Source organism: Neophocaena asiaeorientalis, unplaced genomic scaffold (genome assembly GCF_003031525.2).
Source record: "Neophocaena asiaeorientalis asiaeorientalis breed wild unplaced genomic scaffold, Neophocaena_asiaeorientalis_V1.1 scaffold131, whole genome shotgun sequence".
In the NCBI taxonomy this organism is placed as follows: Eukaryota; Metazoa; Chordata; class Mammalia; order Artiodactyla; family Phocoenidae; genus Neophocaena; species Neophocaena asiaeorientalis.
In genome coordinates this window covers 4,502,226-4,515,967 of record NW_020173201.1, presented here as the reverse complement: position 1 = coordinate 4,515,967, position 13,742 = coordinate 4,502,226, and the positions used below count along the sequence as shown (strand labels likewise).

The window sequence follows — 13,742 nt, the reverse complement described above, 5'->3', positions numbered from 1 at the left end:
AGGGGAAAGCATCTTGTAGATCTCTCTTTGAAAATGAGCAGAAACATAATTTCTTTTGTAAAGAAGGAAAAAAAGATCAGGTACTTCCTATCTAGTCCATCAAACTTTTTAAAAATTGAAGTGATAATGGGGAAATTGAAGTATTTGAGATAATTGAAATAATATTTATTTCAAAGGAAAAATATTTTCACAGTAGAAGGAAAATGGAATTTTATCACAGACACCTGCAAAGAGCTTTCTTGGTGTCAAATTTCAAGGATCCAAAACAAAACTAATCATGATCGTACAAGTAATATGTATTTTTGTTGCAAAGGTTTTGCAGAACATTTATAAAACAAGGCCTTTTTCATTGTATATTTATTAAATATCTATAAGAATTGAATCTGTGATAATAGTAAATTACATGATATGGGTAAACCTCTGGAAAATGAAATAAAATTCTAAATAGTTTTACACATAAAATCCAGAGAAAAATCTGCCCTTACAAACTGAGTTATAATAATATAATATAGAAAATACACGGAAAGAGAAGATCTGTTTTCTATAGTAAGCCAAAAGCTGAATATAAGCCAGAAAGATTGAAATATTTAAATGTGTATATAATTCTGGGTAGCATTAAAAGGAATGTAAAGAACTTGTCCAAGATAAACAGATGACTTAAGTCATTTGCTGATTGTAATTTTAGATAGAATGGCTGCATGCGAGTAGGAGAGAGAGTGAGGGAGATGCTTCTGTGAAGGAAGGAGACTGAATTCACCCCTGGTTGTGTTTACCTGTAAAAGAGGGTGCAGGTATGGGAGTAGGCAGGGATAGATGGAGGGACCAGAAATGAAAGACCATCTAGAAGGGCTGAGGTTATTAGGAAATACGATGAGTCTTGGAAGATAGAGCTAGCATTTTCATCTTTCAGAGTGGTTTCTTCTTCTGCGAAGGAAAGGAATGTTCCTACCCCCAAAGTGTATAGGAAAGAAGATAGATAGAAACTCAATGCCCAGTACCAAGGTGGCATTTGCCAAACTATGGACACCTGACAGGCAGTGATTTGCCGCTGATGTTCTGTGGTGACAGTATTAGTAGAGTCCTTGTTTTGATTTGGTCAAAGGAGCTGTGGTTTGAGAGACAAGGAGATAATCCAGGATTCAAACAAATCAGAAACTCTGGACATTTCAATATTTATAGCATCTTTCCTTCCCTTGCTCTGGAGGGAGGAGACTGAGTAAAAGATATCTTCAATGGACCAACTAGTGGGATTATGGTCTAATTGATCATTATTTTTTTTTATTAAAGTATAGTTGATTTACAATATTGTTAGTTTTAGATGTACAGCAAAGTGAGTCAATTATACATACATATATTTTTTTCTCTTTTCCATTATAAGATACTGAATATAGTTCCCTATGCCACACAGTAAATCCTTGCTGTTTATCTACTTTATATATAGCGGTGTGTTAATCCCATACTTCTAATTTAACCCTCCTCCCTCCTCCCGATTGATCATTATTTTTTATGACTTGCTGATTTTCACCTTGAGGTTGGTTCACCTGGAGAAAATACCCATTTAGGACTATGGCCTTCAAATATTACCCTCTGTTCTATTCTGTGCTATCAGATTCTTAAGAGTATATTCTTTCTAATATATTCACTTCCGTGTTTAAAGAATATGAATACATCAAGGAGGGTGTGTCATAGGGCTGATTCAGATGGTTTCTTAAAGTATCTGCCTATTCTGCTATTCTACAGCTTTACAACAAAGATGTAACATATTTTCACTGAAGAACCAAACCAGAGGAAACAGATAAAAACGTACAAGCCCAGAGATAACATAATATCTTAAACAGGAGTAATTTATATTGCTATGGCTCCCCATATATCACCCACTGATTTCTGGGAGTCCCAAGAAAATGCTTTACTTATAGAGTATACACAATTAAGTAATTTTACCCTTCAGTGATGATCACATTCTTCCCTGCCTGCCAAGGCAAATGAGACCAGGCTTGCCTTACCACAGCTCTCCCAGTGGGGACAATAGATGCTGATAAGCCTTGTTGATACTAGTTACTGCTAAGCATTGGTACCATTTTCCAATCCTATCATGACTATAGCTGCGATCTCTACCCCAGTGAATTGGCTGCCTCATACAGGGGGGCACTCTTGATATGTTGGTGTCCTCAGTATGTACTCTGAGAACTTGACTTCACCAAAGTCATACAGTATTCCAAACAGTAATAATTTGTGCCTTCAATATATTATCATCATCAGGGTCTCTCATGATATACTTCATAGAGCACTAGCTCCTCAAGATGGTACTGGGTGTCTCATACACAAAGTATTACATAGACAAGTTGATTTGGGAAACACTGCTATATATAAAAATAAACCGATATCTATGCCGTAGGCCTTTATATAGGAGCCTTAAATATGCTAGTGTATGTTGTGAATCTCAAGAAAATAAAACGTGATTTCCCACCATTGATCATGGAATTTCATTTGTAAAGCTTTTGATAGGACTAATTTTCCAAAGAATGCAATTTGGAAAAAACTTTATTAGGTTTTAGTGAAAATAACTATTTGTAGGGTTAAATATTGAATAAGTTGTTTAAAATGTACAAATATGACTGCTGAAAGTCTCTTTTTACCAAAAAAAAAGCTTCATAAATAATTATAAAAATTATCTTCAGGGAAATAGATTAGAATTATGCAGTGTTTAGAAGCTTGCAAGGTTGCCAAGATAAAATTGTAGTAACTAGTTAGAAGAATTCTTAAAAATGTAAAATATTTTTGGAAAGAGGTATTTAAAATTTTATGTGTGGAATTTTAATGAAAATCCTACTCAAGTCATTTTATGTATAATCTTCTGATGACTTTGCCAGTTCCCTTTCTCCTCACCTGCAAGTAGCAGAATGATGCCTTTAGGATCCGACATACCAGAATTAAATCTTAGCTCTACCCTTTATTAGCTGGATAATCGTGAGCAACTTAATTTCTCTAAGCTTCAGTTTCCTTATTCTAAAAATAGGAACAATAATAATAATAGCTAACATCTACTTTAGGCAAATTAATTGAGATGATAAATTTAACACACTTAGCATAACGTCTGATATACAGTAAAAATAAACCATATACATACACACATACATATATATATAATTGTGATGCACTTTGGAGGAAGTCTGAAATAGGGTGATGTTATTTGAATTGATGCTCAAATATTCAAGCTTAGAATGTGCACGTATTCTCCCAATTGACCACAGTGTCATGGCTTGGAAAAAAAATCCAAAAACCTATCAACTGCCTTCCCCCTATATTACCATTCCAGTTCAGAGAAACTAGATGGGAATGGAATTTTATATTAAATTAGTGGATTTGTCAACATTACACAATGTTAACCTCTTCTAATTTAACCATCAATTTTGAAGGACTGTTTTACCTGCCAGAGTGCATGAGTGATGAGGCAGTTGCTCAGGTAACAGAGATGCATCCTATGTGAAATTTAAACTCCTAACTATATATTCCCATCACATCCTTATACTTTCTCTTTCATAACATCCATCACACTTGCTAATATTTATTTATTTTTTGCTTTCCACACTAAACTGTAAGCTCAGTACTAGCAGGCACTGTATCTTTCTTGGTGGTAACCATATCCCCAGCACCTAAAGTACTACCTAATGCACAGTGGGAGCTCCATCAATATTTGTGATACTGAGAGCTATAGTGTACATTTTGCTACTTGTGGCAAAGTGTAACATTGATTACCTTACATTAGGGATAATACTATCCCCCAAGAATCCAGAAAAGCTTCAAACTCAGAAATAAAACCAAACCAAAACAAAAAACAAATTTAGGCAGCTAAGAAAGAATCTTCCCAGTACAGGTTTTGATCCAAAAACAAAAAAGAACATTGAGGTAAGTTTGTAACTTGTGTTTAAGAGAGCCCCATGCAAAACATAAAAGGAAAGATTTGTTTGGTTGGTTGGAGATAGGGCCTTTATGACCCTATGTGGCAGAATCACAAGAGAAGGTAGAGAAGTCAGAAAAGACAGAAAGGCAAGTAAAGAAACCAAGACGGAAGAAACAGCAGAAGGTAGATAATATAAAAAAAAACAACTGAAACAGTAAATAGAGGGTGTCTGGTAGTGCAGAACAGAACTGGTAACAGGCAGAGGAAAAAATCAACTGTGTCGTCTGCCAAGGAAGAGGAGGCATCAGCTCCATAAGCCTTAAGGGATTTCAGAGAGCAGGGCAGCCAACGGTTCTATGTGGCTAGTGATAACACTAGAGGGTACTGTAGGAGCCATTCCACCCACTGGCGCACACCATCTGGTCTCCTCACAGAGCATGCATGAGAGCTTAAGATGAGGGCTGACGTTCTCTATATTTTCATCATTTAAAGAAAGATGATCGGAATATAACCAGTTAGTACTCTTCTGTCAGGAAAATAGCCTCTTATCGAGAACAGCTTTCAGCCTATGATTCCAGAAATTAAAAATTCTGTCATCTATTTCTCATCGCTTTCAATAGAGAACGTGCCATTAATTTGTAAATTCACCAGCAAGTTCCTATCTTCCTGGTATGCTCATTAAAAAAGATTCCTTAAATCTACTCTGTGGTCTGTCAAAGCAGAAATGGTTTCTGTGATTATTTTAGACGAGTTTAGAAAATAAATAAATGAAACTCATATTTTCTTCCTCTTAGATAACTATCTTCAGGTGCAGTTTTTGTTGCTTGATACATGGAAACTAATTATGCGTACTTGTACAACAATCTTTTTTTCTAAGAAGATCAAGTCTTAGTTCAAGATGGTAATATTCAGAATACTCTTTAGAAACATGAAAAGTAATTTTTGTTCAGACCAACAAAAAGTATAGCCACAGAAAGGAAACTTAATAATAAAATTGTTAACAAGAGAATAGAAAATGAAATTTTATTTCTGTCAATACTGCCCTCTAGTGGAACAATGGGCAACAGAAAAGGGCTTGCGTTTGGAGAGTGGAGTTTATCCTTAATTTGCTGCATAGTAGAGCATTTGTACAGAAGCAGATTTATGTACATTTTTCTTCAGACATCCCTGGAGCATAAATATAATGAAGTATTGATTATGCTCTTTGGCATTGCATTTCAGTAAATTCTCTAATCTGAAATAATGCATCATGCAAGAACTGTGTGCAACTGGCTACACAGCTTAGCCACAGTGAAAGATTGTAACCTCAAAATATGTACAATGTACCAGAAGAAGAAACACAGCTACAATAACTGTATTGATTTATTCTTCACGTTGTCAGTGGCAAGCAGACCAAAGGGGGATACCAGTCTTTTAGTGGTGTTCAATTATTTAGGTTTCTGTATAATCAGTTTGTGAAGCCAGATTATAAAAATGTCCACTGTGTGTTCAGTTAGAAGGTGATCGGTGACTACTTTCCCGGCCAAAAAATAAAAAGGCTACTGTACTCAACACTGTCAGTGGCTGTATTGACATAACTAGGAAATCACATATTATTTTTTTCCCTGAAGAATTAAGATTACATTAAGATTTTTAATGTCCCCTGTGGGGGGCGGGAGAAGAAAATTCATAGGAATATATTGAGTTTATGTGATTTGGGAAACTCATGTAGAGAAAAATCACAGTTGGGCTCCTTTTCTAACCTTCAGAAGTTATAATTTAGGAGTGCAAGAGGAGTTCTACCCCTTTGGTTACAAGACTCACTTGTTAAAATAATTGGCACTCTTGAAAGCAGGAGGAAGTGTGCATGCAAATGTTTTATATATTCACCCCCTGCCTGAAACCTCAAGATCAATACCCTCCACTCTCCTCATTATAGAGAACCAGTGCTTCCTAGGTTTATTTACTTGTTCAGATTCTAAAGCTCATCATTTATAAAGGAAGTCTTTTTCATGTAGAGGCTGTGAATACTACATGTCAAAACAGAGAAAATGATGTTTTTTATTTTTCAGTTTTTCTTACAGCTCAAGGTCTCCAATTTTTACTAGAATCTACAGGGTTTTTCAGATTCACGACTCAGAAGTCTATTGTGAACATAAAAGCAAGCTCGATTTGATTGTAATAGTTAATTATCCTGACCTCTTTGCAAAAAGAGGTGTTTTTAATCAGTTAATTTGTGTGTTTCCAATTTACATTGTGCAAAAAAATTGTTGTATCAGAGCAAATATCAAAGACTGTGTAGAATAATTTTCTTCTTCTTTTTTTTTTTTTTCTTCTTTTGTTTTTAACATCAAGTGAGAAAAAGATGACAAGGAGAATAAGATAACTAACAAATTTAGTTTGGGGCTCAAATATATTTGACCAAAAGTGCCCTGCAAAATGCAGGGTGCAATGATTATTTTTTTAAAAAGTAAATTTAGGAAAGATAAATCAGCCAGGTTAATAAACATTATTTTTGAGAAAAAAAATGATTTGAAATTCTCCATCAAAGATAAACTGTTTGAGAAAAACATGGTCTTGCTCTCAGGAGACCAGACTAATTAGTGGTTTTGCCAAATAAGTAGATTAATTTAGGCGACGTTGCTAAGCTATTGGCAGAATCAGTAACTTTACCTGTCAAATGGCAGTTAAGTGACAAATTCAGGAACATCTTTTCTTGAGCCACCACACTGTCCCCAGAGCCTAGCATTGGGTCATAAAAATGGGAGGAACCTGATAAATATCATTTAATGAATAAACATAATAGCAATGCATTTATATCATTGAATTGTGAAAACTTAAAGGATGCATATAAATCACTTTGAAAAATCTTTAAATAAATTAAAATTGTTTTCTGACTGAGAACATCTAACCTATGTGTCATTATTGTAGTGTGGTGCAGGGAAAACATCCTTTAATCATTTTATGTTTGTAAAAATGTAAGATGGCATAAAAGGATATTTCACAATTTGCATTTGAAATGTTATAATCATACTATTATGCTAAGTATATATATAAAGAATTTGCAATTGCAACAGAAACATTAAAGAGCTTTCTTTAAAAGCAACAACAACAAAACAAACAAAAATACTGTCTTCTACACCTGTCTCATAGAAGGGCACCTTTTATGAATGTTTTCCTACTTTTCAGAGTTCAAAACTGCATCATACCATTAGAAGTACCTTTAGAGAAAATTTCACACATCACTCCAAATATCTGAAAGATGTATTTGGAGGAGCACAGGGTGTGTGACAGCCTCTTTACTTGAGTAGAATGGCCTTTGGTAGAATGGGGCAGGTATCACACACATTGATACTGTATAGGAACTCTGGCAGTTTCCTCTGGGGTGCCATTCTGAAGTGAGTGTAATGGAATTGAGAGGATGGAAGGCTGACAGTGGCAAATGGGTTGTGTGATATGAAGAGATGGAGCCGGTCTAGTCACTGTGTACCTCACCTGGTTTCAACAGAAGCACTAAATTCTTAATTGTGTTTTTACAGGATATGAATGATTATCCTCCAGTATTTAGTAAACGGATCTACAAAGGGATAGTGGCTCCAGATGCCGCCAAGGGTACACCTATCACAACCGTTTATGCTGAAGATGCAGACCCTCCTGTAAGTAGAAGACGTTGATTAACACCCTGAACTAAAGTGAGAAAAATCTTTAACACTTATAAATGACCCAATTCCCAAGACAGTGCAGTGAGTCTGTGTGAGTTCCACTCTGTTCACTCACATACATTTGATGTACTTTTGCCTCTTGCATCCACAGGTACAAACCATATTTCAAGCAATTATTATTGAACTTAGACAGTTAGGGATATGGTTTTTGTTTTACTGGGATTCAACATTTACTGTTTATCAATTTATCTAGTACTAATGATAAATATGTATAGAAAGAATTGTCTACGTTTGTAATCAATATCATTCAGGTTCTTTATTTAGAATATTGTAAGCTGAATTTAGCCTGGATAAATTTTATCCTTAGGTATTTTACATTTTATTCATATTTTGTTAGCAAACACTAAATCAACATATGACATAATATTATATTGAATGTGTTAATTTTGGTAAACTGAAGTTGTATTGCTTTTAGAACATATTTAATAGATTCTTTTATTATCCAGAATTTCAGGGCATCTTTTGAGATGCCCTAAATTGTCTTTCAAGATAGAGGGTTCCTAATTAAAATATTATTATAGCAGAAGTGAGGTAAATTTTCCTGAATATTGTTTCTTAATGTATTAAAAATAGCATATAAAACTAATAGGGCTTCCCTGGTGGCGCAGTGGTTGGGAGTCCGCCTGCCGATGCAGGGGACGCGGGTTCATGCCCCGGTCCAGGGGGATCCCACATGCTGTGGAGCGGCTGGGCCCGTGAGCCATGGCCGCTGGGCCTGCGCGTCCGGAGCCTATGCCCTGCGACGGGAGGGGCCACAACAGTGAGAGGCCCCCATACCGCAAAAAACAAATAAAAAAAAACTAATAGTACCAGTATAAAAATGCTTTCTGTAAATAACTTGAGGGTGTTATAGGTATTAACTATTTATTCTCATAATAGCTGAATGATGAAGATTTGAATTTTTTACCTTGGGTGAGCTTGAAGTACAAGTCAGTGGCTGATATATTCTAGAAAAATGTTAAAAGTGTTAAACCATTTTAGAAAAGTAAGAAAATAGAAAAAGATCTCAATATTATAAGTGATTTAAAAATTCAGTTTTGTGTTGCTAATATAAACAGTATTTATGTAATGCTATTTATTTAATAAAATATAAATGGCAATCATAACATTTTTCAGCTTCAGTTGTGACAAGCCATATAAAGTCTTTTGTGACTATGACGTCTTGAAAAATAATAATGTTAACATGAAAGCAATGACCTTTCACTCAGAAGTTCCTTTTCTCAAGTGTGTTAAAATGTCTTTGAAACTGATTTATTGAATCTTGGGAAATACGACAGGCAAAATTTCATAGCCTTGGACATACCAATAGAGATGGTGGATGTGAAATTGGTGTCTTGTCTGCTTTTTAAGTAAACTGTCAGAGGTACAAAATACTTTGAAATTAGGACTACAATTCAATTCTATTCAAGATGTGTTTTGATCACCAACTCCATAGTAATCACTGTGCTAACCAGGTTTTGCTCTCCAGAAACTGACAATCTCATAGGAAAAGCAGAACTGCACATAGAAACTAAAAAGCACTGTATTGAATGAGCGTACATGTAGGGGAGGAAGACTTTTCCTTTCTTCCCCTCTAGGCTCTCTGGCTGGTCTAATAATTAAATTGACATAAGACAGATTAACAGGAGAAAAACAAATTTAAATTTGTACCAGAGCTCATAAAAATATGATGCTCAAATAAGTGACTAAAGTAGGAAGCTTTTATACCTTTTAGACCAAGAAACAATACATTTGTGAAGAACCGACAAGATGAAGGGGTTTGGGCTTGGGGTAGTATTTTAGTAAAGAAGTAAAAAGGTTTGCTTGCACGGCCTTCTTGTCTTTGAATTCCCTATCTCTGGTAGTAAGGATTTCTTCCTTTCTCCTGGTGCAGGCAGGATACCTTTCACATGGGAGATTTATTTCCTGCTTTCAGGGGGACAAAGAGGAGTCAGAATGTCCATCTTATACTGACTGTTTCTTAAGTAACTTTAATTCAAAATAATCAATATGCCCAAGTGGCATATTTTGGGCAGACTGCCGTGAACCCTGTCATAAGCCAACACAGCATCTTAAAATACTAATATTTCTAAGAAATTTTCATTAGCACAGAATTTAAGATAGTGTTAAGCTTAATGACACTAATGAGAGACTAAAAGTAGGCCTGCTGTTTACCTATGTGGGATAGACCTCAAAGCCTTAGCATGGATGGCAAAATCCTCACTTCACATGTGACACCGTGACCTTAGTACCTGGTTTGACATTCAGTCACTGCACTGATGTGAAAGAAGATGTCTTGGTCTGTTGTCTGTTTTCTGAATAAGTTATATTACTTCTCTACAGTATTTACCTAGAGAGAAGGCCGCCTTTTTACTCCCTAAGCCCGTTTACGGAAACTTAGCAGGCTTGAACGCTACATTTCTTTAGAAGAAGCTCTGAGGTTTGCATTCCTAATAGTATTTTTTTGAACAGTTAATGTCTAATGCTGGCTTTTCAGTATATGAAAGGTGGATGCCAGTCATTCAACTGGAATACTGAGCATGCTTATTTCAGCTAACAAATATAAATTTTATCAGACTTAGTTTTGATCCTTGAAACACTAGCAGTCATTTGGAATAACTAGTATTCAGCATTAAGTTTTCTATCATTGCTGCAAATTGTGTCCCTTAAATTAGCATAGTTACAATTTGGGTGCACCTATACCAATCTGTAGGTGCTCAATAAAAGCTCAATTCCATGAAATTTTTAAGAAAATAAAAATGACACAGCTTTCAAAATGTTATGACTGAGTTCACTTTTATTATTTTATGTAAGTACCACAAATCAAAATCAGTATTTTTTGGATGAGCTTGCCAAGTGTTTTCTATTCTGTTACTATTGTAAATATTTATTAATTAGAGGAAGATAGTTTCAATTTCATATCTTTCAGGGCTCTTATGTCAGTTCCACTACTTAGGTCTGTGAGTATCTGTGGGTAACACTGTGTTTATTTAATGGTCTCTCTTCCAAACTAGAAGGTAATTTCCTTGAGGGCAAGAATCCAAACTTATTCCAGTTTGTTTTCCCACATCTAATTATGTTTGGTACTTAGTAGCAAATGCTTGTTGAATAACTGAATAAATGAATAAATAAGCAGTTATTTCTATGCTCTTTAGAATTGTCAAAATGTGCCACATCTTCAGAAATTTAGTTATTTGTGACCCTGGGCAAGTTTCTTATTGTCTCCAAGCCTAAGTATGGCCATTTGAGGGCTGTAAGAATTAACTGGAGTGATATATATATATAATGCTAAGCGTTGCTTCTTTTCCCTCATATAAGTAGGTATTGTTACAATTCTGCAATAATAATGTGCATCTCTAGAGGTTGACCAGATCTTTTTTAAGGCATCATGTTTCTTGTGAATGAAATGAGAACCACCCATTTTAAACTAGAAAATTGCAACCACAAAATATCAGATGGAGAAATGGGTAAGGTCTTAAAGCCAGAGAGAACATTCTTGCCAAACATAAATTAAGAATTATAAAATGCATGTTGTGTAAACCTGAAGTGATCTAGAGGGAGAAAAACATCTTCCAGGGATCTTTTTCCCCTAAATTAAAGCTGTTAGGACTTTCATTTTCTGCCTTGCTTTTGTGACACCATTGACATTATGTAGTTCACCGGAGACGTGTATAGTGAATGACTGATCATTTTGGATATTAAAAATTGCTAACCTTTTCTTTCTGCTCACTAGAGACTTCTCACTCCAAACTTTCACAAAACAAAACTGCAAGTTTAATTTTCCATTTGCATATTTTTATTCTTTCTGAAGCTGTGGCCAAACCCCATGATACAAGAGGTCTCTTTGTGGGCAGGGTAAATGCCTCACAGAATAGTGTCCTTCGTGAGCATATAGACATGGAAAAATTTGGATAAATAAATGAAGCTTACATTTTGCTAATTTCCAAGAAGTTATGAGGAACCCATGGAGGAATATCTTCTCATTGTTGTGTCATTCTTTCCATTTAATGCATTTGAGGAATTTATAAGATTCTTGTTTAAAGTAAGTCAGTACTTGGAGCATGTTTAATATTAGCAATTTTGACAGACTTTCTTATTTGCATATATTCATGTGAGAAATATTTATATATTGAAGACATCTTTTGTAGGTTTCAGTATCAATTTATGAAATGAATGTGCTCCATGAAAAAGATCTTGTAAGTTCTCAATAGTAACTGGCTTTAAACATCAATGAGTATTCTCACTACACATTTTTTTCAGAAAGTATTTTTATAAAGGCATAATAATTGCAGCTGTGAGGTAATTTTTTTCCCCTCTGCTGAGATTTTGAGAGCTATACTATCCTTTCAGAGTTCAGACAAGCTACCTGAGGAATTATTATTATTATTATTTACGTCTTTATTGGAGTATAATTGCTTTACAATGGTGTGTTAGTTTCTGCTTTATAACAAAGTGAATCAGTTATACATATACATATGTTCCCATATCTTTTCCCTCTTGCGTCTCCCTCCCTCCCACCCTCCCTATCCCACCCCTCCAGGCGGCCACAAAGCACCGAGCTAATCTCCCTGTGCTATGCGGCTGCTTCCCACTAGCTAGCTACCTTATGTTTGGTAGTTTATATATGTCCATGCCTCTCTCTCGCTTTGTCACAGCTTACCCTTCCCCCTCCCCATATCCTCAAGTCCATTCTCTAGTAGGACTATGTCTTTATTCCTGTCTTACCCCTAGGTTCTTCATACATTTATTTTTTTTCTTAAATTCCATATGTGTTAGCATACGGTATTTGTCTTTCTCTTTCTGACTTACTTCACTCTGTATGACAGACTCTAGGTCCATCCACCTCATTACAAATAGCTCAATTTCGTTTCTTTTTATGGCTGAGTAATATTCCATTGTATATATGTGCCACATCTTCTTTATCCATTCATCCGATGATGGACACTTAGGTTGTTTCCACCTCTGGGCTATTGTAAATAGAGCTGCAATGAACATTTTGGTACATGACTCTTTTTGAATTATGGTTTTCTCAGGGTATATGCCCAGTAGTGGGATTGCTGGGTCATATGGTAGTTCTATTTGTTTGTTTGTTGGAAGATTTTTAATCACTGTTTCAATTTCAGTGTTTGTGATTGGTCTGTTCATATTTTCTGTTTCTTCCTGATTCAGTCTTGGCAGGTTGTGCATTTCTAAGAATTTGTCCATTTCTTCCACGTTGTGCATTTTATTGGCATAGAGTTACTTGTAATAATCTCTCATGATGTTTTGTATTTCTTCAGTGTCAGTTGCTACTTCTCCATTTTCATTTCTAATCCTATTGAGTCTTCTCCCTTTTTTTCTTGATGAGTCTGGCTAATGGTTTATCAATTTTGTTTTATCTTACTGTGTTTGGGGTCTCCTTTTTGCAGGCTGCAGGTTCATAGTTCCTGTTGTTTTTGGTGTCTGTCTGCAGTGGCTAAGGTTGGTTCAGTGGGTTGTGTAAGCTTCCTGGTGGAGGGGACTAGTGCCTGTGTTCTTGTGGATGAGGCTGGGTCTTGTCTTTCTGGTGGGCAGGTCCACGTCTGGTGGTGTGTTTTGCGGTGTCTGTGGCCCTATTATGATTTTAGGCAGCCTCACTGCTAATGGGTGGGGCTGTGTTCCTGTCTTGCTAGTTGTTTGGCATAGGATGTCCAGCACTGTAGCTTGCTGGTCATTGAGTGAAGCTGGGTGCTGGTGTTGAGATGGAGATCTCTGGGAGATTTTTGCCGTTTGATATTATGTGGAGCTGGGAGGTCTCTTGTGGACCAGTGTCCTGAAGTTGGCTCTCTCTCCTCAGAGGCACAGCACTGACTCCTGGCTGTTGCACCAAGAGCCTTTCATCCACACGGCTCAGAATAAAAGGGCGAAAAAGTAGAAAGAAAGGATTAGTAGAAGTAGAAAGAGAGAAAGAAAGAAAGAAAGGAGGGAAGGAGGGAGGAAGGAAGGATGGAAGGAGGGACGGAAGGAAAAAAAGAAAGGAGATTAAGTAAAATAAAATAAAGTAAGATAAAATATAATAAAGTTATTAAAATGAAAAAATAATTATTAAGAGGAAAAAAGAATTAAAAAAAAATGGACGGATAGAACCCTAGGACAAATGGTGGAAGCAAAGCTATACAGACAAAATCTCACACAGAAGCATA

General features: G+C 35.8%; 1 protein-coding gene across 1 annotated transcript in view; it reads left to right on the top strand.

Moving 5' to 3' along the window:
- The window catches only part of PCDH15 (protocadherin related 15), a 689,667-nt gene that overhangs the window by 526,360 nt on the left and 149,565 nt on the right, over positions 1–13,742 (top strand). Inside the window, exon 22 of the mRNA XM_024744857.1 lies at positions 7,420–7,536. Coding sequence (XP_024600625.1) covers positions 7,420–7,536 — 117 coding nt within the window. The remainder of the gene's footprint in view (positions 1–7,419; positions 7,537–13,742) is intronic.